At 40.6% G+C, this 24,014-nt stretch overlaps 1 protein-coding gene across 4 annotated transcripts in view; it reads right to left on the bottom strand.

Moving 5' to 3' along the window:
- ADAMTSL3 (ADAMTS like 3) overlaps positions 1-24,014 on the bottom strand; it is a 381,800-nt gene that overhangs the window by 84,013 nt on the left and 273,773 nt on the right. For all 4 annotated transcript variants that reach the window (XM_042242633.1, XM_060408762.1, XM_027957113.2 and 1 more), the window contains exons 18-20: positions 21,594-21,786; positions 21,321-21,500; positions 5,036-5,189 (exon numbers count right to left, since the gene is read on the bottom strand). In XM_042242633.1, the coding sequence (XP_042098567.1) occupies positions 5,036-5,189; positions 21,321-21,500; positions 21,594-21,786 (527 nt within the window). The remainder of the gene's footprint in view (positions 1-5,035; positions 5,190-21,320; positions 21,501-21,593; positions 21,787-24,014) is intronic.

The raw sequence follows: 24,014 nt of genomic DNA on the forward strand, positions 1-24,014 counted from the left end.
TCTGTCGACACTGCTCTCTTTTTTCTCAGACTGTCCTGTATCCCATGTGGGTCTAATGATGGGACACATCTTTCAGAATTCCGCTCAAAGCTTCCTCCTTTATGAAGCTCTCCTTCACATCCCCTAGAGGGATCGAGCACTTCTACATCCCATTATGACATCACTGGCACTTTATTCTTCTTTATGTATGTCTCTCTCCTACTGGATTATGAGTTCTTAGAGACCAGACAATGGATTCTTTTCATTTTGTATCATAACATCTAAAACGCAGCAGCATCTGAAGAATGATTGTTGAAAGAACTGATAATGAAATACTGCCATCTGACACTGAAAACAATATATGCCCAGGCAGAGAGATCATCTCTGTCCTTAGGGCACTGCATAGTGCCTGGTACATAGTAAACTCTTACTGTTTATTGAATGAATAACAAACAAATGACAAGCAAAAGATAAAATAAATGTATGCTGTTGGATGCTGCAGGAGGTAACAACCAGCCCAAGAAAGGTGCTGGTGAGGCAGCCTAATGGCTGGCTGGGTTTCCAAGGGCTGCAGCTCTGTCAGGCAGGCAGGGCTGGGTGTTCCTGGAAGCTGAGAAGGCTTAGAGGAAGAGCAGAAGAAGGGAAGATGAGAGTCTGAGAGCTGAACAGGCTGGTACAAGGAGGACCACCAGGAGCTGCAGAGAAGTGAGAGGATTCAACTTAATCTGGGAAGGGGATAAGGCATATTTTTCTTGACATTTTGGGGCTTCCCTGGTGGCTTAGAGGGTAAAGCGTCTGCCTGCAATGCAGGAGACCTGGGTGCGATCCTGGGTCGGGAAGATCCCCTGAAGAAGGAAATGGCAATCCACTCCAGTACTCTTGCCTGGAAAAATCCCATGGACGGAGGAGCCTGGTAGGCTACAGTCCATGGGGTCACAAAGAGTTGGACATGGCTGATTGACAACATGTTTGTTTGTTTATTTATTTGTTTGTTTGTTCTCGACATTTCAATCATACAGGACATGTCTGGGTGCCTCCCTGCCCTCAACCATTTTGATGTCAATACTTGGATTAAAAATAAGAATTCTTTACCAAAATTCAGGAACCCTTAAACCAGGAGCCATCACTGAAAAAAAAAAAAAAAAAAACTAAACTCAAACATTACTTTCTTCAGATGCCTGATTAGCGGCCAAGACAGGTAGACATTTAATAGCAATCTGAGACTTTTAATAACAATCTGAGGCTGATCTAAGCCTGACACATTTGAGAAACATGTCTTTGAGTACATCTCATTATACATGCTTTGGGGGCCTATATATGAAAAAAATGTCCAGAGCTATTGCCTAACTACCCCATATAAACTCATATCCTAATGATCCAGAAGATACAATATTAGTTACCGTTACATTTTACCCCATCTTAAAGCCATGACAGGAATTAAAGGAAGGTGTAATGACATTAAAAATAACTAATATTTTTGAGCCTACAGTACATTCCTGGCACTGCTTCTAAGCACTTTCTAGGCATTAATTCTCAGAACAATTCTATGGGGTAGGTATAATTACCATTCCCATTTTATTGATGAAAAAGGCTCTGTGATGAGCCTCACAGAGATTGAGTCTGTATCAATGTTACATGATGAGATACTGAAAGAAATGAGATTAGACTCTAGTTGGCTTAACCACAATGTCATAATACCTTTCGGAGATTAAAGAAATTGAGAAATATTATAGAGGAAGGTAGGATTTGTTCTGGTCCTTCAAGAATGGGAAGAGTGACAGTCACTAGATACGGTGAAGGGAAGAATTTATGGGAGGAAAAGTTGGAGGTGGGAAAATGCAGGGAAGGTCTGGGGAGAAGCAGGAAGGAGCTTCTAACTGGAAGGACTGTATGGTGCACCACTGGCCTCCAGGGAGCGCTCAAAACATCTCGTCCACCCCCACCCCCCAGTCTTCACCCCATTGCACATCAAAGGGTCAAAATGAAGAGCAAGAAGACTCACTCTTCCAAAGAGGATAGTTTTCACTTAAACTCAAGGCACTGATTAGGACACATTTCTAAAAATGGAGCCTTGAAATGGAATAAAGATCACAGCATAGTCAGCCTTGATTTTTCTTGTCTTCAGACCCCTTCCATCACTGAGGGATCAGGCCTAAAAAGAAGACCATATATTTCCAGTATGGTGAGCAAAGCAGGTGGATGTGATGTGAAGGAGAGGGGACAGTTAGAAGGTCACTATGCTATGCCACAAGCCTTGACATTTTTAGTGGAATAAAAGTGAGTTCATCCATGGAGACATGAGAACTTGGTAGTCAGTACAGTGATTAGGAAATAACTGATATGATGAATTTCTTGGGAATTCTTAGGAACAGGGAAAAAAATCCACATACAGGTAAATCAAATAGCATGAATATGAAGTATGTCTAATCAGGATGGGGACATTATTTTCTTTAGCAAATCCCAGTAGCTCAGGTCAGGGAACTAAAAAAACAAGCCAACAAAAACCACCTAAAAGGAGGTGATCACCCATCAGGGTTGAATGAGGGTCACTGAGGCAGTGGGTTAAGGAAGGGCACAGAGATCTGACTACAGCATTGGCTAAGTGCATGATGATGACATGCCAGTCAAGAGGAGTGGTTTCTAATGCAAGAGCAGGAAGTCTCGGGACAAAAACGTGCAGGAAGGTCACAATGAAGCATTAACTAAATAGGCAGACGGTGAGATGGGGGCAGGAGGAAGAGCAGAAAGCTATTTGAGTACCAAGGAATGAGGAATGAGGATGGGGGCAGTTAGGGTGTTTGTGATGGACATGTACATTCTGTTGTATTTAAAGTGGATAACCAACAAGAACCTACTGTATAGCAAGGGAACTCTGCTCAATGTTCTGCAGTGGCCTAGATGGGACGGGAGTTTGGGGGAGAATGGATACATGTATATGTATGACTGAGTCCCTATGCTGTCCACTTGAAACTATCACAACATTGTTAATAAGCCATACCCCAACACCATGGTGTCCCTATGCCAAGGTGTGATGGTGGTCAGGGAAATTGATCACATTGGGGATTAGGGACATTAGGGTATGAGAAAGTCATGGGTGCAGTTTGTCCTGGATGTTGGCAAATGTCAGAAAGAAAGAATGGACCTGTAGTGGTCCTAGAGAAAGGTAGAAAGGATCCTGCGGGTCAAAGCATCTGAAGGTGGGGGCCATGTGCGTGCTGTGAGATGACAGAGAGAATATGGTGCCGAGGCAGCAGGGGGAGGATGTGAGTGCCAAGCTCATTCCTGGCTCATTCCTGGTGGTGGGGAGAAGAGGATGCCATTGTTTTTTCAATAATGCCTGCAGGGAGGTTCACAGAGTAAGTGCTCAGTAAATGCTATAAGGCTATGACTTAAAACAAAAAGTCATTATTGTTACTTTGTTTTGTAAGTTTCTTCAGGAAAGTTTTTGGTAAACTTAGTAGTGTGTGTGTGTGTGTGTGTGTGTGTGTGTGTGTGTGTGTGTGTGTGTGTGTGTGTGTATACCTATATTTCTTTTCCTAAGAAGCATTAAAAATAATAGCTACCTTCTGATTTTTTTCTTACCATAAGTTCAGGAGGGTACCTGAGGCAGTTAGTGTTTCTTTTTATGTGAATACTTAAAGACAGTGAGAAACAATCAGGAAAGGGACCCTATCCCAGGGTCCCCAACACCCGGCCACAGAGCAGTACCAGTTGTTGGCCTGTTAGGAACTGGGTCACACAGGTGAGTGAGCAAAGCTCCAGGTGTACTTCGGCTGCTCCCCATCACTCTCTCATCACCCCCAGATGGGACCATCTAGCTGCAGGAAAACAAGCTCTGGGCTCCCACTGAATCTGCATTATGGTGAGCTGTATAATTGTTTCATTATACATTACAAGGTAGTAATAATAGAACTAAAGTGCTCAACAAATGTAATGGGCTTAAATCACCCCCAAACCATCATTCCTCATCGGCTGTGGAAAAACTATCTTCCAAAGACTGGTCCTTGTTGCCAAAAAGGTTGAGGACTGCTGCCCTACCCCATTTCTCATGACCACACTGCTGCCCTATTTTCAGCTACCATGGGGGCAGCCCTCCGCTCATTTTTTATCACCCTCCTACAGGAAACATGCATATGCATGTACCTATACTAATTCATGTACACTGAAGATAGAGATGACTGCTACATGCATTTTAGCTTTTGGATATAATGAAACCATAATATTAACTTTTTATACTCTGCTTATTATTTATAATAAACTGAAGAAGTATCTAAACTGTCACCTTTAAAACCAAAGCTATTTCACATTTTCATCCTTGCTGGTTTTAGATTATTAGACTATCCAAAAGAAGAGATACTTCAATATTTAAAAATACTTAGCTCATCTACTTTGAATAGGATGAATCCCCACATATCATTAGTGAAGTGAATCAGAAAGTACTTCACTTAACTTATGGTTGCCAGGGGGAAGGATGGAGTAGTTAGGGAGTTTGGGATAGACAGGAACACACTGCTATATTTAAAGTGGATAACCAACAATGTCCTACTGTGTAGCACAGGGAACTCTGCTCAATGTTATGTGGCATCCTGGATGGGAAGGGAGTTTGGGGGAGAATGGATACATGTATATGTATGTATGGCTGAGTCCCTTTACTGTCCACCTGAAACTATCACAACATTGTTAATTAATCAGCTATACACCAATACAAAATAAAAAGTTAAAAAAAGGAAAGTATTTCAGCTTAACTTCTACTAGGAACACTACTGAGTTGTAAGTGGGGGAAATCATGATGAAGCGAACACAAGGACGTGTAAACCCTAGTGAGGAAGCCTAGGGGTGCATTTGTTAAGAGGGTGGACATTTCTTCAAGCTGACTTTTCTTAGAGTTGTAACTTGATCATCAATATTATACCATTTGCCACTGATAACAATGCTGAGTTCTGCTTGATTTGCTGTACCTACAGATTAGAAATGAGTTGCTCTATGGAAAATGAAGCCACTGGAGGAGGAGAATAGAATGAGCAGATTCCACAAAGTGTGGACTTTCCATACTTACTCTTGCACAAAGGCATCTGGCAAGATCTCACCAGAGGGGGTCCAGAAAGATGCCGGCACAGAGTGTCACTGAGGGGGACCCGACGGCCTTTGGCCGTCAGCTTCTGGCACATCTGCTGTCTCCGCTGGGTTCCAACACCACAACTGACAGAACACTGTAATGAGAACGGTGGTGATAGAGTCAAGCGGAGCGAGAGCAGACACGTCCCCAGCAATAGCCACGTCTCCCACAGTGAAACAGGATGTACAGGTGCGCCAATAAGTAGGCAGTTCCCAGGCCTGAACATCTTTCAGAATATGGAGACTCTCTCTCCCCACCATTCCCCTGCCCTCTCCTCTGCCTTTTCTCTTTTCCCTCCTTCCTTTCCTTTCTTCTTTCTTTTTTTAAAAAATCTATTTGCAAGGTGGGATTCCCTGATAGCTCGGTTGGTAAAGAATCCACCTGCAATGCAGGAGATGCCAGTTCAATTTCTGGGTCGGGAAGATCCGCTAGAGAAGGGATAGGCTACCCACTCCAGTATTCTTGGGCTTGTGCCTCAGCTGTTTTGTAAGGTATGAGGCCCACTGTTTTTTCCAATTTTACTGAGATATAATTGATATATAACATTGTATAGTTTAAGGTATACAACATAATGATTTATATACATATATACTGCAAAATGATTACTGCAATAAGTTAACAGCCAGAATCTCACATAGTTACAAGGTTTTTAACCTTGTGACTGAATATTTTAAATGAATGTTTATAACTGACATAGTTTTGTCATAATATGAAGCAAAAAAATTTCAGAGACAGGATAACATGTATGTTTTAAATAAATACTAAAAGCCCAATGAGATACCATTTCCCATTTCAAACCCATTAAGATGGCTATTATTAAAAAAAATAGATGTGGATACACTGGAATGTTGATGCACTGCTGATGCAAATATAAAATGGTACAGCCTCTATGGAAAAGTTTGTCGGGTCCTCAAAAAGTTACACAAAGAATTAACATATGATCCAGTAATTCCACTTCTCGAAAAATATCCCCCAAAAATCGAAAGTGGAAACTCAGATGTTTGTATACCAATGTTCACAGTAAGCATCATTTACAATAGCCGAAAGGTGGAAACCACCATACACTACATGGCCTTTTATGTCTGGCTTCTATCACTTGGCATAATTCTTTGAGGCTCATCCATGTCGTAGCAAGTATTAGAATTTCATTCCTTTCTTATGGTGCAATGATATATGTATATACCACATTTTGTTTATCCATTCATCTGTTGATGGACATTTCGATTACTTCCTTTCTTCTTTCTGAGATAGTAACTAATTTTTAGTAATTAATTGCCATAGGATTCTGGGGCCTTGTAGTTGATGTCTCATTTGTTTGTTATCTATTTATTTATATAGTAAGATGACTTTGCTTTTTAAAAATGATATAATACAGATACGTGGTATCAATTTTGTATGGGGACTAGACTTATTGTGGTGATCCTTTTGTAATGGATACAAACAATGAATTTCCATGTTGCACACCTGAAATGGAAATGCCAATTATAGTTCAATAAAAACTTTAACATTAAAAATGGCATATACCCATGATCAAGAATTGAAAAACTAGAAAAACATAAAAGGAAAGGTCTTTTAAAAAGCACCCAAGCTGCTATACATAAAATAACATTGATATGTGATAATCATTGTGTGTATAAAAATGATAGCTGATAATCATAATTACATATGTACATGTAATTTTAATTTAACATTTTACTATGGTTTTATTAGGCATATTAGGAAAAAATGAAATAAGATGAAAAGAGTTCAAGTAACTAATTCCTAAAAGAACTCTCTGCAGTTAAGGAAGATGAAAGAAACCAATAAGAGATACAGGTGGTTATTGGGTTGGCCCAAATGAACTTTCTGATCAGCCTGATATTGTTACTGATATATTCTGACATCCGAGAGTATCTATTGACTCACTGCTAAGAAGAGGGACAGGCACATTCACATTTCCATATCTCTTCTCTCCAAACATTTGATTTTTTTTTCACTTTATTTTGCTTTACAATACTGTATTGGTTTTGCCATACATTGACATGAATCAGCCACGGGGGTACATGAGTTCCCAATCCTGAACCCCCCTCCCACCTCCGACCCTATATTATCTCTCTGGATCATCCCTGTGCACCAGCCCCAAGCATCCTGTATCCTGTATTGAACATGGACTGGCGATTCGTTTCTTACCTGATAGTATACATGTTTCAATGTCATTCTCCCAAATCATCCCATCCTCTCCCTCTCCCACAGAGTCTAAAAGTCCGTTCTATACATCTGTGTCTCTTTTGCTGTCTCACATAGAGGGTTATCATTACCATGTTTCTAAATTCCATATATATGTGTTAGTATACTGTATTGGTGTTTTTCTTTCTGGCTTGCTTCACTCTGTATAATCGGCTCCAGTTTCATCCACCTCATTAGAACTGACTCAAATGTATTCTTTTTAATGGCTGAGTAATACTCCATTGTGTATATGTACCACAGCTTTCTTATTCATTCATCTACTGATGGACATCTAGGTTGCTTCCATGTCCTGGCTATTATAAACAGTGCTGCGATGAACATTGGGGTACACGTGTCTCTTTCAATTCTGGTTTCCTCAGTGTGTATGCCCAGCAGTGGGATTGCTGGGTCATAAGGCTATTCCCAGTTTTTTAAGGAATGTCCACACTGTTCTCCATAGTGGCTGTACTAGTTTGCATTCCCACCAACAGTGTAAGAGGACTCTCTTTCCTCCAAACCCTCTCCAGCATTTATTGCTTGTAGACTTTTGGATCGGTGCCATTCTGACTGGTGTGAAATGGTACCTCATTGTGGTTTTCATTTGCATTTTTCTGATAATGAGTGATGTTGAGCATCTTTTCATGGGTTTGTTAGCCATCTGTATGTCTTCTTTGGAGAAATGTCTATTTAGTTCTTTGGCCCATTTTTTGACTGGGTCATTAATTTTTCTGGACTTGAGCTGCATAAGTTGCTTGTATACTTTTGAGATTAGTTGTTTGTCAGTTGCTTCAGTTGCTATTATTTTCTCCAGTTCTGAAGGCTGCCTTTTCACCTTGCTTATAGTTTCCTTTGTTGTGCAGAAGCTTTTAATTTTAATTAGATCCCATTTGTTTATTTTTGCTTTTATTTCCAGTATTCTGGGAGGTGGATCATAGAGGATCCTGCTGTGATTTATGTCGGAGAGTGTTTTGCCTATATTCTCCTCTAGGAGTTTTATAGTTTCTGGTCTTACATTTAGATCTTTAATCCATTTTGACTTTATTTTTGTGTATGGTGTTAGAAAGTGATCTAGTTTCATTCTTTTACAAGTGGTTGACCAGTTTTCCCAGCATCACTTGTTAAAGAGATTGTCTTTAATCCATTGTATATTCTTGACTCCTTTGTCGAAGATAAGGTGTCCATAGGTGTGTGGATTTATCTCTGGGCTTTCTATTTTGTTCCATTGATCTATATGTCTGTCTTTGTGCCAGTACCATACTGTCTTGATGACTGTGGCTTTGTAGTGGAGCCTGAAGTCAGGCAGGTTGATTCCTCCAGTTCCATTCTTCTTTCTTAAGATTGCTTTGGCTATTTGAGGTTTTTTGTATTTCCATACAAATTGTGAAATTATTTGTTCTAGCTCTGTGAAAAATACCATTGGTAGCTTGATAGGGATTGCATTGAATCTGTAGATTGCTTTGGGTAGTATACTCATTTTCACTATATTGATTCTTCAAATCCATGACCATGGTATATTTCTCCATCTATTAGTGTCCTCTTTGATTTTGTTAAACTGTTTAGCTAATGTCAAGATTTTGATATTTATGTTCTGTTCTGAGATGCCGATGCTAGCCTTAATTCTACCCTTAAATGAATTTATGATGCATCTTCTGTCTTTTTTCACCAGGATCTGTGTCTTTCTGGATTTTTTACTGGGAGTCATCTTGGTGTGTCTTCTTGGCCCTGAAAGTCTTGATCCCATACCGTAAGACAGATTTATGCATGGATGATTTGACTGCCTCTCTGTTGCCTTTCCACGTGGAGAAAAACAAAATGAAAAGGAAAATACTTGGGTCATAGTTGCTTTTTTTAAAAAAAAATTATTTATTTAATCTTTTGGCCACACAGCATGCAGGGACCTTAGTTCCCTGACCAAGGATTGAACCAGTGTCCTCTGCATTGGAAGCACAGAGTCTTAACCATTGAATGGCCACGGAAGTCCCTTTCCTTCCCTTTTGAACTGTAGCAAGTTTCATTGTCTGCTGGCATCTAAGGCTACTGTGAAGATGTGTGAGGCCAGGCAGGAGATTTTTGTTGTTTGTTTGACTTTTATGCTCAGAGGCCTTTTGCTCTTGGTTTTTTTAACCCATGAAGTTCAGCACCTTATTTTCTGGCTGTGTCTTAGTGGGTAATATTTCTTGGCATGTAGTATGCCAGTCCAATTTGAAGGTTAAAGCTTTTATTAGAGGAAGCTAATTCTCCTTATTATCTCTGAATATTTTTTGTTCCACTTGTTTTGCTCTTCTCACAAATACCTATTACACTCATGTTTAATCCTTATTATCTCTGAATATTTTTTGTCCCACTTGTTCTTCTCACAAATACCCATTACACTCACGTTTAATCTCCTCTGACTTCCATATCCATCACTGCCTCTAAAAACCAATTTTACATCTTAACTCTTTTCCATATCATCTTATATGAGTCATTCCAGCTTATATATCATAGCTCTCTGTTTTCAGTTATTACTTTTTGGTGCTTGTAAAATAACTTTTATGTCTGCTATATAAAATTTTTCTTTTCAGTTTTTTCCCCCTGACTATTCCAAGTTGTCTTTTCATCTCCTTCTGTTGACTTATAACCTCTTTTTGAACTCAAACCTCATTTTATTTTATTTTTTCTTTCTTTCTTTCTTTCTTTTTTTTTTTAGGATCCTTCTTGCTTTTTATTTTATTTATTTATTTATTTTTAACTTTATTTTACTTTACAGTACTGTATTGGTTTTGCCATACATTGACATGAATCCACCACAGGTGTACATGCGTTCCCAAACATGAACCCCCCTCCCACCTTCCTCAAACCTCATTTTAGAGCCATTCTTCCCTCCACTCCCTCCACTTCCCACCCCCATCCCCCCATCCCCTGCCCCAGGCCAAGATATCATGACTATAATTTCCTTGGGAGTACAGAGACTGTTTTTTGACACTTTTCTCTGGCTAATATCATTGTGATGCTGTTGTTCATGTGACTCTTGCTCCCTGTTCCTTTCCCCATGCCCTGACTTCTTTCTGATCCTTCACTTCCCCTCTTTAAGTTTTGATGCTTAGTTTTTACGCTGGAGCTTTGAATGTAGCTGGCCATTCACCAATGTGAATAACATGGGTCAGGGGATGAGCTTGGGCATTTCCATCAGTTTCTTGTCTTCCACAGTCTGTCATCAAATTTTTATTTCCTCTTCCCACATCTCTCTTCAAACTTTGGCATTTGAAGGGCTAGGGTGACTCAGGGAACAGTCTCTTAAGTAACTATAATCACCCAGCAAGCATCCTTCATGCCACTCCATCTCTGCAGCCTTCCTGGGCTACAGGGCCTCCACACATGTTCTCTCCTGCAGCTCCATCTGCCCTACAGCTCTGGAGGGACATTCATGGTATTTTCAGGGGTGGCACATGGTCCCCCATCTAGTGTCTATAATCAAGAACTGCTGAGAAGGCCTTTTAGGACTCTCACATTTACTCCTTGGGAAATCTACCTCCTGCTCGTGCCTGAAGAAATATTTGTCAGCCCTCAGCCTTCTCTCTTTCATTTTGGTTTAGATTTTATGGTCTTTGGCAGGTGTGTTTCATAATTTATAGTTTGGGCTTGTGGCTGTTTCATTGTTCATTGAAGACAGAGTGTTCTCTCTCTTTCATTATCTTTGTGGGTTTTTTTGTTGGGTTTCAAAAAAGGGGAATGGAATTTTTTAAGTGCTTTTATTGTTCTATTCAACAGAAAGCCCTAATTATTAATATGTTTTCAGTGCCAAGGGAAGCTTTTTGTAAGCTTTTGAACAAGATAAAAATTACCATTTAGCAACTTATGATGTACATTAAATTCCTTACATAGGAAAGGGTTCGGTTCCAACAGCGCATTCGTAAGTCCAATTTGTTCCTAAGTCCAACAAGGTTACCGTAGGTACCCAGCTAACACAATCAGCTATATAGTACTGTCTGCAATAGCAATTGGTTTATAATACTTTTCACACAAATAATACATTAAAAAAATAAACATTTTTAATCTTACAGTACAGTACCTTGAAAAGTTCAGTAGTACCACCTACATCACTGCTGCTTTTTATGCTTGCTTCCAGACATCCTGGGCTTGAAATAAAGACACTGCACAACTGTATTCTACACAGGGCTGTACAGGACTCTACACACAAGCACAACCAGTTGTAGAGGAGGCATGTATGCGACAATGTACATCAGACCCTGAACTAACTTACATGATTAGACATGCAAATACACATTCTCATCTTTAAAAGTTTGCAACTTGAAGGTTTGTATGTAGGGGATTTGCTGTATTTTTTTTTTTAAACAAGTCAAATCATCATCTAGGAGTTTTCCAATAATATAAAAACAGTAGTTAAATAATTGCCAGTCACCATTCACAAGCCATTTCTAATGATCAATATTTGACTTTTTATCCCCACTATGAATGGGAGGATCAGCTGCAAACCCCTTTTCTGAATAGAGATCTTACATGATCTTGTGTCCGCTAAGTTCAAGGTTAGCATGCCACTTGCACAAGTCCACAGCGGAGAGAGTGGAGATGACAGAATCAGTGACATTAATTATAAGTTACAAAACAGCAACTTTATGCCAAAGCATTGTGATCATTCAAAAGAAATATGGTAGATTCCTCTGGAAGAGCACATGCAACTTTGTAACTATTTGTCTGTGACCTTCAAATTAGAAGGTCTGTTGGGCAGGATATAAAATCCTTGGCTCACATTTTCTTTTTCTAAATATATTGCTCCACTGTTTTCTACTGTGATGTGGCATTGTTGAGAAGTGTGATGCTAACCTGATTTCCTTTCCCTAATAAGTGACTTTGTCCTTTTGTTGAGATACACTTACACATTATTCTTTACCTTTAAAGTCCAGTGGTTTTAGTAGAGTATGTCTTGATATGGGCCATTCTGGGTTGATTTTTCCATGTATGTGGTATGCTCTTTCAATATAGTGATTTGAATTTTCTGTTTATAGTTTTGTTCTGTTGTTTTGGTTTCTTTTCTCAGGACTCTAATAATAGATACATGATTTTCTTTCTCTGTTTTTTACAGCCATCATTTTTGCTTAAATCCTTTTTGTTTTTCTTCAGTTATTTTCAATTCTCTCCTTTCTTTTGTTTCTCTTATTACACTTTCTGCGTCTGGTCATTCTTGTGTTCCTTCTAGTTTAGTCTATATGTTTCTGACTTTTCCCCCCTTAGTTTTCTAATTCTTTCCTGAACCTTGTCAGATAATTTTTCACATCCCCCTGTTATTTATTCAGCTCACTTCAGAATTTTTCTACTTTTTATTTGTTTCTATAGATGTCTTAGCTTCCTTTAGCTGATTTTATAATAGTAAGTTGTATTTTCATCCACCTCAAAGTCAAATTTTCATTATGTTGCTGCGTTATCGATACTTTTTTCTTGGGGTATCCTTCTATGGGGTTTGCAGTTGGTCTTGTTTAAATGAAACAGATTTTTCTCTGTACTTTTGAAATAGTGTAAGGGGGTGTTCAAGGGAGTTATTTCACTGTAAAGGACTCCCTCCTCTGGTGCTGAAATGAAGTATTCAAGGGTTTGGCCACAGTTTTGAAATTGGCTCTTCTAGACTCTTTTACTCCCAAGGAGCTGAAGGAACTGAACATCTTTCCTTTACCCCTTTGTTCCTTTTCAGCTTGGCTTAACATTCTGGCAGGTTTTGTTGCACATTTCTACAGTCTTAAGGATGCAAATTCCTCCAGTGCTCTCCAATCTTAAGGCCCTGAATGAGTTTGCATAATTTTTCTTGCTCTAAACCATACACAGGAGCCTTGAGTCTTCTCTTAGTTTCACTGATTATCTGAGATTGACATGTTAAAGGTTCTTCTATTCTGGAATAGGACTACTTTATTATGGTGATATTTCTCTGTTCCATGGGTATTTTTCTTGTTTCTTCTCTATTAAAAAAAAAAAAAAACAACTCCAACTGCTATACTTGCTATTACATATGGTTTGCCGTGCCCCGCCCCACTCCACTCCTTATATCACTTCCATTAGAGTTACTATCTTTTATCTTTTTCTTTCTTTCGGCAATTTTGGAATATTAAACAACTATGCTGCTATCTACTACTGTGGGCAGGAATCCCTCGGAAGAAATGGAGTACCCATCTTGGTCAACAAAAGAGTCTGAAATGCAGTACTTGGATGCAGTCTCAAAAACGACAGAATGATTTCTTTTCATCTCCAAGGCAAACCATTCAATATCACAGTTATCCAAGTCTATGCCCCAACCTGTAATGCTGAAGAAGCTGAAGTTGAACGGTTTTATGAAGACCTACAAGACCTTTTAGAACTAACACCCAAAAAAGATGTCCTTTTCATTATAGGGGACTGGAATGCAAAAGTAGGAAGTCAAGAAACACCTGGAGTAACAGGAAAATTTGGCCTTGGAATGCAGAATGAAGCAGGGAAAAGACTAATCGAGTTTTGCCAAGAAAATGCACTGGTCATAGCAAACACCCTCTTCCAACAACAAAAGAGAAGACTCTACACATAGACATCACCAGATGGTCAACACCGAAATCAGACTGATTATATTCTTTGCAGCCAAAGATGGAGAAGCTCTATACAGTCAACAAAAACAAGACTGGGAGCTGACTGTGGCTCAGATCATGAACTCCTTATTGCCAAATTCAGACTCAAATTGAAGAAAGCAGGGAAAACCACTAGACCATTCAGGTATGACCTAAATCAAATCCCTTATGATTATACAGTGGAAGTGAGAAATAGATTTAAGGGCCTAGATCTGATAGATAGAGTGCCTGATGAACTATGGAATGAGGTTCGTGACATTGTACAGGAGACAGGGATCAAGACCATCCCCATTTTCAGAAATGCAAAAAAGCAAAATGGCTGTCTGGGGAGGCCTTACAAATAGCTGTGAAAAGAAGAGAGGTGAAAAGCAAAGGAGAAAAAGAAAGATATAAGCATCTGAATGCAGAGTTCCAGAGAATAGCAGGAAGAGATAAGAAAGCCTTCTTCAGCAATCAGTGCAAAGAAATAGAGGAAAACAACAGAATGGGAAAGACTAGAGATCTCGTCAAGAAAATTAGAGATACCAAGGGAACATTTCATGCAAAGATGGGCTCGATAAAGGACAGAAATGGTATGGACCTAACAGAAGCAGAAGATATTAAGAAGAGGTGGCAAGAATACACAGAAGAACTGTACAAAAAGGATCTTCATGACCCAGATAATCATGATGGTGTGATCACTCACCTAGAGCCAGACATCCTGGAATGTGAAGTCAAGTGGCCTTAGGAAGTATCCCTATGAACAAAGCTAGTGGAGGTGATGGAATTCCAATTGAGCTGTTTCAAATCCTGAAAGATGATGCTGTGAAAGTGCTGCACTCAACATGCCATCAAATTTGGAAAACTCAGCAGTGGCCACAGGACTGGAAAAGGTCAATTTTCATTCCAATCCCAAAGAAAGGCAATGCCAAAGAATGCTCAAACTACTGCACAGTTGCACTCATCTCACATGCTAGTAAAGTACTTCTCAAAATTCTCCAAGCCAGGCTTCAGCAATATGTGAACCGCGAACTTCCTGATGTTCAAGCTGGTTTTATAAAGGAAGAGGAAATAGAGATCAAATTGCCAACATCTGCTGGATCATGGAAAAAGCAAGAGAGTTCCAGGAAAACATCTTTTTCTGCTTTATTGACTATGCCAAAGCCTTTGACTGTGTGGATCACAATAAACTGTGGGAAATTCTGAGAGAGATGGGAATACAGACCACCTGACCTACCTCTTGAGAAATCTGTATGCAGGTCAGGAAGCAACAGTTAGAACTGGACATGGAACAACAGACTGGTTCCAAATAGGAAAAGGAGTCCGTCAAGGCTGTATATTGTCACCCTGCTTATTTAACTTCTATGCAGAGTACATCATGAGAAATGCTGGACTAGAAGAAACACAAGCTGGAATCAAGATTGCTGGGAGAAATATCAATAAACTCAGATATGCAGATGACACCACCCTTATGGCAGAAAGTGAAGAGAAACTAAAAAGTCTCTTGATGAAAGTGAAACTGGAAAGTGAAAAAGTTGGCTTAAAGCTCAACATTCAGAAAACGAAGATCATGGCATCTGGTCCCATCACTTCATGGGAAATAGATGGGAAACAGTGGAAACAGTGTCAGACTTTATTTTGGGGGGCTCCAAAATCACTGCAGATGGTGACTGCAGCCATGAAATTAAAAGACGCTTACTCCTTGGAAGAAAAGTTATGACCAACCTAGATAGTATATTCAAAAGCAGAGATATTACTTTGCCACCTAAGGTCCGTCTAGTCAAGGCTATGGTTTTTCCTGTGGTCATGTATGGATGTGAGAGTTGGACTGTGAAGAAGGCTGAGCTCCGAAGAATTGATGCTTTTGAACTGTGGTGTTGGAGAAGACTCTTGAGAGTCCCTTGGACTGCAAGGAGATCCAACCAGTCTATTCTGAAGGAGATCAGCCCTGGGATTTCTTTGGAAGGAATGATGCTAAAGCTGAAACTCCAGTACTTTGGCCACCTCATGCAAAGAGTTGACTCATTGGAAAAGACTCTGATGCTGGGAGGGATTGGGGGCAGGAGAAGAAGGGGACGACAGAGGATGAGATGGCTGGATGGCATCACTGACTCAATGGCCATGAGTCTGAGTGAACTCCGGGAGTTGGTGATGGACAGGGAGGCCTGGCGTGCTGCGATTCATGGGGTCTCAAAGAGTCGGACACGACTGAGCGACTGAACTGAACCAAACTGAACTGATGCTGCTATCATGATTTTTCTTCACTGGAAGCCTTCTAAGCACTTTTAAAGGAACTGCTATTAACAATATATTCTTTGATACCAAGGCATTCATTTTTCCATTTTCAGTTACCTTTAAATGCTGATGATTCCCAAAACTATAGCTTTACTGTAGATCTTGCATGAGCTACAATTCTTTATTGATACCTTTATAGATCTTCAAACTACACCCATTTAAAAAATCAACTCATTTTCTGTCGCTTTCAAGTCAACTTCCAAGCATGTATTTCCTTCTCTAATTGTTAGTATCATCTTTGTCCATTAATTACTCAAGATAGGAATCTAGGACACTCCTCTTTTTTTTTTTTTTTTTTTTTTGCTCATTTTTATCAATTCAATTAGCAAATTTGCCAGTTAGTTCTGCTAAATCTCACTCAAAACCACCCATGTTTATTGATCCCAACTGCTCATTATCTCTCATTCTTTTTATTTCCATTTTCATCAGACATGGTCCTTCAAACTCTAGGTTCCTTCTTCTTCTAACACATTGTTCAGAACTATTGTCTAAAAACTCTGCCTTTTATTTCTCCATTCAGACACCTCCTACAATGCCCTCAGTGACTGTTAGGGATAAATCCAAAGTCCTTCACAATCTGGCTGCCACCTCTCCTTCATCTCTCACCTTCCCCCATTTCTTTAATGCATTCTATCTTAAGCCACATAAGATTGATAAGCTCACAGCCTATACCTGTGTATATACTCTTGTCTCTGCCTAGGACACCCTGCTGTCTCATTTCCACACATCTGGCACTCATCATTTAACATCCAACTCTTAATCTACATCTTCTACAACACTTTCCTGGGACCCAGGGAGACTTAGATTTTCACATAGTTCGGTAGATGGGACATCTTTATTCGTCTTACATATCTTTTTCATCCGTCTGTCTTTGAAGCCTATATTCTTGGTTGTCTCAGATTCCTGGTACCTGGGGCATTCAATCATGAAAGTTGCTCAGTCGTGTCTGACTCTTTACCAACTGAGCTATCAGGGAAGCCCACAATCAATCATAGCAGTGCTCAGTAAATGACTGTGAGGATGCAGGGCTGTGGCAACAGGCATATTCAAGTCAGAAGAAGCTTCTACAAGTGCCTTTAAGTCCACAAATAAGGGCATTTCCATCCTACATACCTGCTTATCAGTAAGCTGAAACTGTCTTATTGATAAGATAGTACACGTGTGTGTGTGTGTGTGTGTGTGTGTGTGTGTGTGTGTGTGTGTGTGTGTGTGTCTGGATAACACTTTCATGCAATTGTGTGCTAGTACATATTTTACAACAGGGTTCATGGAGAAAAGGGCCTTGCTTATAACATTTGCCAATTTCTGTGGTGTAAATACTCCCATCATGGCTGATGTCAAACTGTTATTGGAATATCACTGACTACACGGTGGGATGAGATCACAGTTAGTTCTTAAAAGCCAGTATGAACTGGCTCTAACACGTGTTGGAGTACTCCTTTCATAAGTCATAAAGAAAACATCTATTGAAAACTGGAAAGCCATGTTTGGAAATTCATGTATCCTGGGCATATCTTGAGCTGTACTTTGTAAAATGTTTCATGTATAGAGACCACTTCCTTTTTATTTAGCATATAGACAGATTTCAAGAATTGAAAGAGTTGGCAGGTATAGGTAGTTGAACACAGGAGGTGAACTGAGAGATGATCACAGGTGTTGAAAAGATAGTGCTACATGGACAGAGACAGGAAGTAGGTGGGGAAGCTGGATGGGATGAGGGTGTCCCTTTGCTTGAGGATCTATCCTACTTGAAGAGCTAAGGATAAGGTATCAAAGAGAAAATCAGAAACTGTGCCCAGAAACAGAAAATCACCTATAGAAGTCAGAGAAGAAGTCACATCACAGAGTCATCTCTGGAGGGTAAATGTAGTGATAAAAATCAAAGGGTCAAACATTGAGCTTTTTGAAGATTTGGAAGAAGACACACCAATACAAAACATGCAGTCAGGTAAATAAAAATTAAAAACACCAAGGAATATCCTGAAGGAGAATGATGAAAGTGGATGAAATGGCCAAATGCTCCATCGAAGCACAGAGAACAAAGACTGAGGAAAGGCTACTGGATTTCAGGCAGCGGGAGGGGCCACAAGACAACTTGTGGAATGACTGCCCCATAGAAGAGTCAATGTTCCTTTCTTATAGCTACAAAAGCAGCATAAGAGTTGAGGCTCCTTTCCACATAAAACTTGGTTCAGATCTAAGGAAATCAGGGAAAAGGAATGATACAATGAATGAACAAAGCCCAAACATGCCATGAACACAGTGAGTGAATTACAGCTGCAGCCTGAGAGGCTTGGCGTGATGAAAAATGGAAATTCTGGCGTGGCTTTTTGGTCTTTCTGGGACCAGGGGTAGTGGCTGGTTCCAGCGGGGAAGGGACACATCCAGAACCATGAACTGGATGGCTGCCCGGAGTGAGCCATCCCATGGCAGAGGGATGAGTCTGGCAGAAAGCTTTAGGGAGGGTGGCAATTTGGCATCAGGATCTCTGCTGAAACAAGGTAACTCAGAGATGAGAGAAAATATTAAATATCAACAGAAAAGCTGAACCATACAGGAAAATACAAACTGCAGGGCAACACATGTGCCTGACTGGACCCAAGTCTGAACACCAGCTCTGCCCAGCTGTGACATGGGCACACCTGCTCCTCCTCCAGACACAGGTTTCCTGGAGATGTGGCCTTGGCTGGGTGCAGGCAGATGTCTTGATTGGGCTTGGGCTGACCTCTTGGAGTGTGCACAAGGTTGCTCTTGCCTCATGATGGCCGCCTAGGAAACTGATCTGCCTCTGGTCCAACCCAGCTCACGTGGATAACCTCCTTTGTCTCCTTTTCTTCCTCCCAACAAAATCCCTCCCAGTGAGTGATATTTCCTGTCTTGTTAGCTAGCCTGACTTTTTCTACAGATCACGACTCCAACACACTTTAACATGTCTCCTGTCTTTGCAAAGACAGTTGAGGAAGAATGTTTATCTGCTCAGAGGTCTGCAGGGCCCAAGGACCTGTCAGCGATCTCATGGCCACTGACTGCAAGGCCACTATCAGCCAGATGAGAACACCATATGGGTGCTCAGGAAGTAGCTTCCCAATAAAATGCAATTAAAAAAAAAAGCTGGGTCATTATGAGTTAGAGCTGAGAAATGCTGTATGATTTTAGAGACTAGAAGACTTCAAAGAGGAGGGAAGCTCAGAGCTGGGCCTGGGGTTTGAGGGTATCAATAAGAGCAAAGACACAAAGCAAGTCTAAGTCAATAGAGTGATGGATGTTCATTTGGTGAAAGACAACCAGCGACTGCAAATTCCATCATTCACAGAGAGAAGGAACAGTAGAGGACAGTGAGGGTGTCACCCCCTGTCTCTCCTTTCTAAAAGGCCTGTGGGAAGAGTTTGTTCCAATAAACAAGATGCAACTGTGAAGGCCTCTGCTTTCTTGGAGAAAAGAAGAGATGAGGAGGGCACATCCAGATACAGGGACCTGCTTTCCATGCCACCACTGCTCATACCTCGTCTTTCCTTTTTTCTGCCTCTTCCTCTTGGGTTAGGACAGCATATGCCCAAAGACATTACTGCCCAGAACAATCCCTACTGTGGACACACTGAAGGGTTCAAGAACTCTCCCAAGGAGAAGGGGTAGGTGAGGAAATGCTTCCCAAAGGGTACTGTGCATGACAGCACCTGGGGAGTCTCATTCAAATGCAGATTCTGATTCTTTAGGTCTGTGTGGGACTTGAGATCATCATCTCTTCCAAGATTCCAGCTTCCAAAGAGATCCCTGTGAGTTTGGGGTTGGCATATACACACTATTATGTATAAAACAGACAACTAATGATAACTTACTGCATAGCATAGGGAACTCTACTCAGTGCTCCGTGGTGACCTACATGGGAAGGAAAACCAAAAAAACGGAGGGGATATGTGTACACGTATGGCTGATTCACATCGCGGTGTAGCAGAAATCAACACAACATTGTAAAGCAACTATACTCCAATAAAAATTTTAAAAAGAATAAGCAAGACTGGAAGATCTGGAATAACAAGAAAGGGGGCTGGGATGTGAGTCCCATCCGTTCAAGGAAAGCCCCACAAGGAATTGAAAGTTGATTTTTCAGGCAACAAGACCTTTAGGAGTTGACTTGATAGACGGAGTGGTGGGAATACTATGAGGTGTTAAGATAGTTTGGAGAGGGGGAAGATGGTACAGAGGCAAGGAATAAGGTGGGCAGTGTAATACATAAAAGAGAACCCTTGCAATAAAGCCAAAAGGCAAGGATTCTATTCCTACTTTACAGCCTATTTTAGCTATTTGGGTTTAATTTCTCCCTCTTGAAAAATGGGTATTGCTACTAGACTATATTAAGTCCTCCTGTTACTGCTGCTGCTAAGTTGCTTCAGTCGTGTCCTACTCTGTGCGACCCCATAGACGGCAGCCCACCAGGCTCCCCCATCCCTGGGATTCTCCAGGCAAGAACACTGGAGTGGGTTGCCATTTCCTTCTCCAATGCATGAAAGTGAAAAGCAAAAGTGAAGTCGCGCTGTTGTGCCTGACTCTTAGCGACACCATGGACTGCAGCCTACCAGGCTCCTCTGTCCATGGGATTTTCCAGGCAAGAGTACTGGAGTGGGGTGCCATTGCCTTCTCCGCTATTAAGTCCTAAATATGCACTAAAATGTTAGTTTGGAATTCTGCTTATTGCAATTAATGTGAGCTAGAGAGGATAAACAGTCAATTCAGCAGTGGCATCAATGGAATACAGAGGAAATAAAGGCATGAAACATTTTCAGAAAGTTGAAATGACAGGGTTTAATAAAATTCTATATAAGGAGACATAAGGCAGAGAAGAACGAAACTGATTTTGAGTTAATCCTGGGATACAATGACTTTGGTTCTCTCAAAAGACAGAAGTCATGGGATTTGGTGTAGGAGAAATATGATGAGTACAGATTAAGTAATATTGAGTAAACACTGAAAATGAATCATTATGGGTGGGTCTGGAGCAGGGCACTCACACAACCCGGAGAGTAAATGTGTCCTGAAATTCTGCGTCCTGGACATTCCACTCACATCAAAGGAGCCCCAGCTCTCATCTGAGGGAGGACATACTAAAAGGCTGAAAGGGAGGAGGAGCAGAAAAGAAGGGGCTGTAAAGTTGGGATGGCCCTTACCTTGGACCAGTCTCCCACAGTCCAGTGTGGAGGACAGTCTGTCCTGGCACAGGACTTACGGGATGAGGCCTTGGGTCCTTGGCACAGTTCCTCGGAGAGATTCAAGAAGCTGCCATCCGTTAAGAGCTGCCGACAGGTGACCCTGCGATTCTGCGTTCCCCCTCCGCAGGTCCTGGAACACTGGGAGGACACAAGGAAGTGAGTCCACGGGCTCAGCCCTCCTTGGTTTAGTGAAACACAGGGTTCTTACGATCATAAGCCTGGCAGCCATACCTGCTGCCACTCTTCAATATGCCAGCTAGGAGGGCAGTCAAACTGGTTGCATGCTTGTAAGGCATGGGGTTTCTCATCTCTGCATTCCTCAGGTGGGGAGGGGGACTCCCCAGGGTGCAGGCAGTACACTTCTCGAGTCTGGATGCCAACACCACAGGTAGCTGAGCAGGGTCCCCAAGAGCCCATGTGCCACCTGTACCAAAACAACAAGTAGGCAAAATTCACTGTTCAGTGGACTCAGTGGGACATCCAGAGCATGGACAACTGCATGCTGCTCTCTGGACTTCCAGCCTCCACCCTCCATATCCACAGCATCAATAAATGCAATTAGAGTGCAGAAATACAATGTTTAAAGGCAAGACATGTCAGAAAAGTGCTTAAAGATTTCACCTGTCTAGGAAAGTCTGGAGTGAAAGAAAAGCAGATTTCTCTCCATCCTAGCCTACCACCATACATCATTAATAAAATCTTGGTTTTGTTTTGAATAGAGCCCCAAAGCAAGGATGATTTATACAAGGTGTCAAAAGAAATTTTAAATGCTTAAAAGCACACTTCAGGAAATTTTTAGGGCACCTGGATTCATTATTTGGAATATCCCTAAGAAAATTCTTTTATGTTAGGATTGGATTTACAGCACATATATATACATAATGTGATTCCTTTCCAATAAGATCTCGGAAAAATCAGGTTTTCTCATGAAACATCTGCAAAAATGAAAAACCAGGGCAGTTGCTTTGGGTATATATTTCCAAGTTGCCTTCAAAAATGATTCTCTCAAGTCACACTTTCGCCAGAAGTAGAGAGAGCCTGGCTTCTACAGCCATATGACCACTGGACCGTATCATTTGAAAAAGGCTCTGCCCATCTGATGGGTGAAAAATTGTATATAATGATTATTTTAAAACTTGTAGATATTTAATTATTAGTAACCATGAATCTTACCCCAGCTGTAAAATATTTTTCTAAGCTCCTGGCTTATCAAAAAGACAAACTTTAACAAGAATATAGAGAATTTAATAATATATTTGAAAATTTTGATGAAATAGATAAGGTATTAGGCAACTACAAAAAGTTCTTTTGAAGAAAAGGACTAGATTGTGCTAATTTTGTGATTAAGTTCCTAAAAGTTTCTAAGAAACAAATGAATTCTTATGTTACTTAAAATGTTCCAAGGTAAAAAAGAGGATTAAAATGTAAAGAAAACATTTGATTATAATCTGTGATTATATATTCTTAATTTTAAAAAGAGAGAAATAGAAATTCTAAGTAACAAGCATATTAATCAAAGGATTAAAATAATACACAGTATGAACATTCATTTGGAAGGATTGATGTTGAAACTGAGGCTCCAATACTTTGATCACTTGATGTGAAGAGTCTACTCATTGGAAAAGACCCTGATGCTGGGAAAGATTGAAGGCAAAGAAGAGGATGACAGAGGATGAAATGGTTAGATAGTATCACCAACTCAATGGACATGAATTTGAGCAATCTCCAGGAGATAGTGAAGGACAAGGGAGCCTGGTGTGCTGTAGTCTATGGGATTGCAAAGAGTTAGACACGATTTAGTGACTGAACAACCACAGCAACACACACTGTAAACTGAACATTTGTATCCTTCTCCAAACTCCAAAGATTCCAAGAATACTTATATTATTTTCCAAATTGTTCTTATATTTTAATTTCTTCTGTAATGAATTCATCTTTCATTTGGCGAATGTGTGAACTATCTTCATTAGCATTAGATTGTTTTCATATGCTTTGGAATGCCATTTTGCAGGCTCAACAGGAAGGAGTTTTCTCTCCCTCCACCTCCTTTAATCCTTTTCTCTGTCTCTTAACCCTTTCCGTTTACAGTTTGGTTTGCTTCCACCGAGCCCTCTGGGGTATCCAGGCTAGAACCAGGTCCATGTGGATAATGTGGCATAGAAGCACTATGAAGACATTGACACCCCAACCACTGAGCCAACAGGTAAGCCAGGCCTGGAGCTGCTCCCAGGGCTCTATTGTGTCTGTCCTTTATCTTCACAGGTGAGGGGCTTCGGCTAAACAAAGGCTTCTGGTTGTGGTCAGCAGCAGCTTTTCTTCACAAAGAAGTAAAGAATATGGGTCCTTTTCCATGAATTAAAAGAAAGATGCTCAGTCTCTGTTACCCAGAGGATCTGAACTCTCACTGACCCCAAACGCTGTGGGGCTAAAGACCAGAAGAACCATAGGTCCAGTTCCACTCACCACTTCCCTCTTCTATTCCTTTCCCAGCCTATGTAGTTATTTTCACCGTTTCCCGGGTGTGATGTTTCCCTTTTTTATACTGTAGCTATCACTGATCTGTATTTGGAGCAGAATGTGAAATTAAAACATGATCTGAATTGGAAGTATATTCGCTAACCTATTAATTAGGCTACTAATATATAAAGTTCC

This window comes from Ovis aries, unplaced genomic scaffold (genome assembly GCF_016772045.2).
Source record: "Ovis aries strain OAR_USU_Benz2616 breed Rambouillet unplaced genomic scaffold, ARS-UI_Ramb_v3.0 scaffold_85, whole genome shotgun sequence".
Taxonomy (NCBI): domain Eukaryota; kingdom Metazoa; phylum Chordata; class Mammalia; order Artiodactyla; family Bovidae; genus Ovis; species Ovis aries.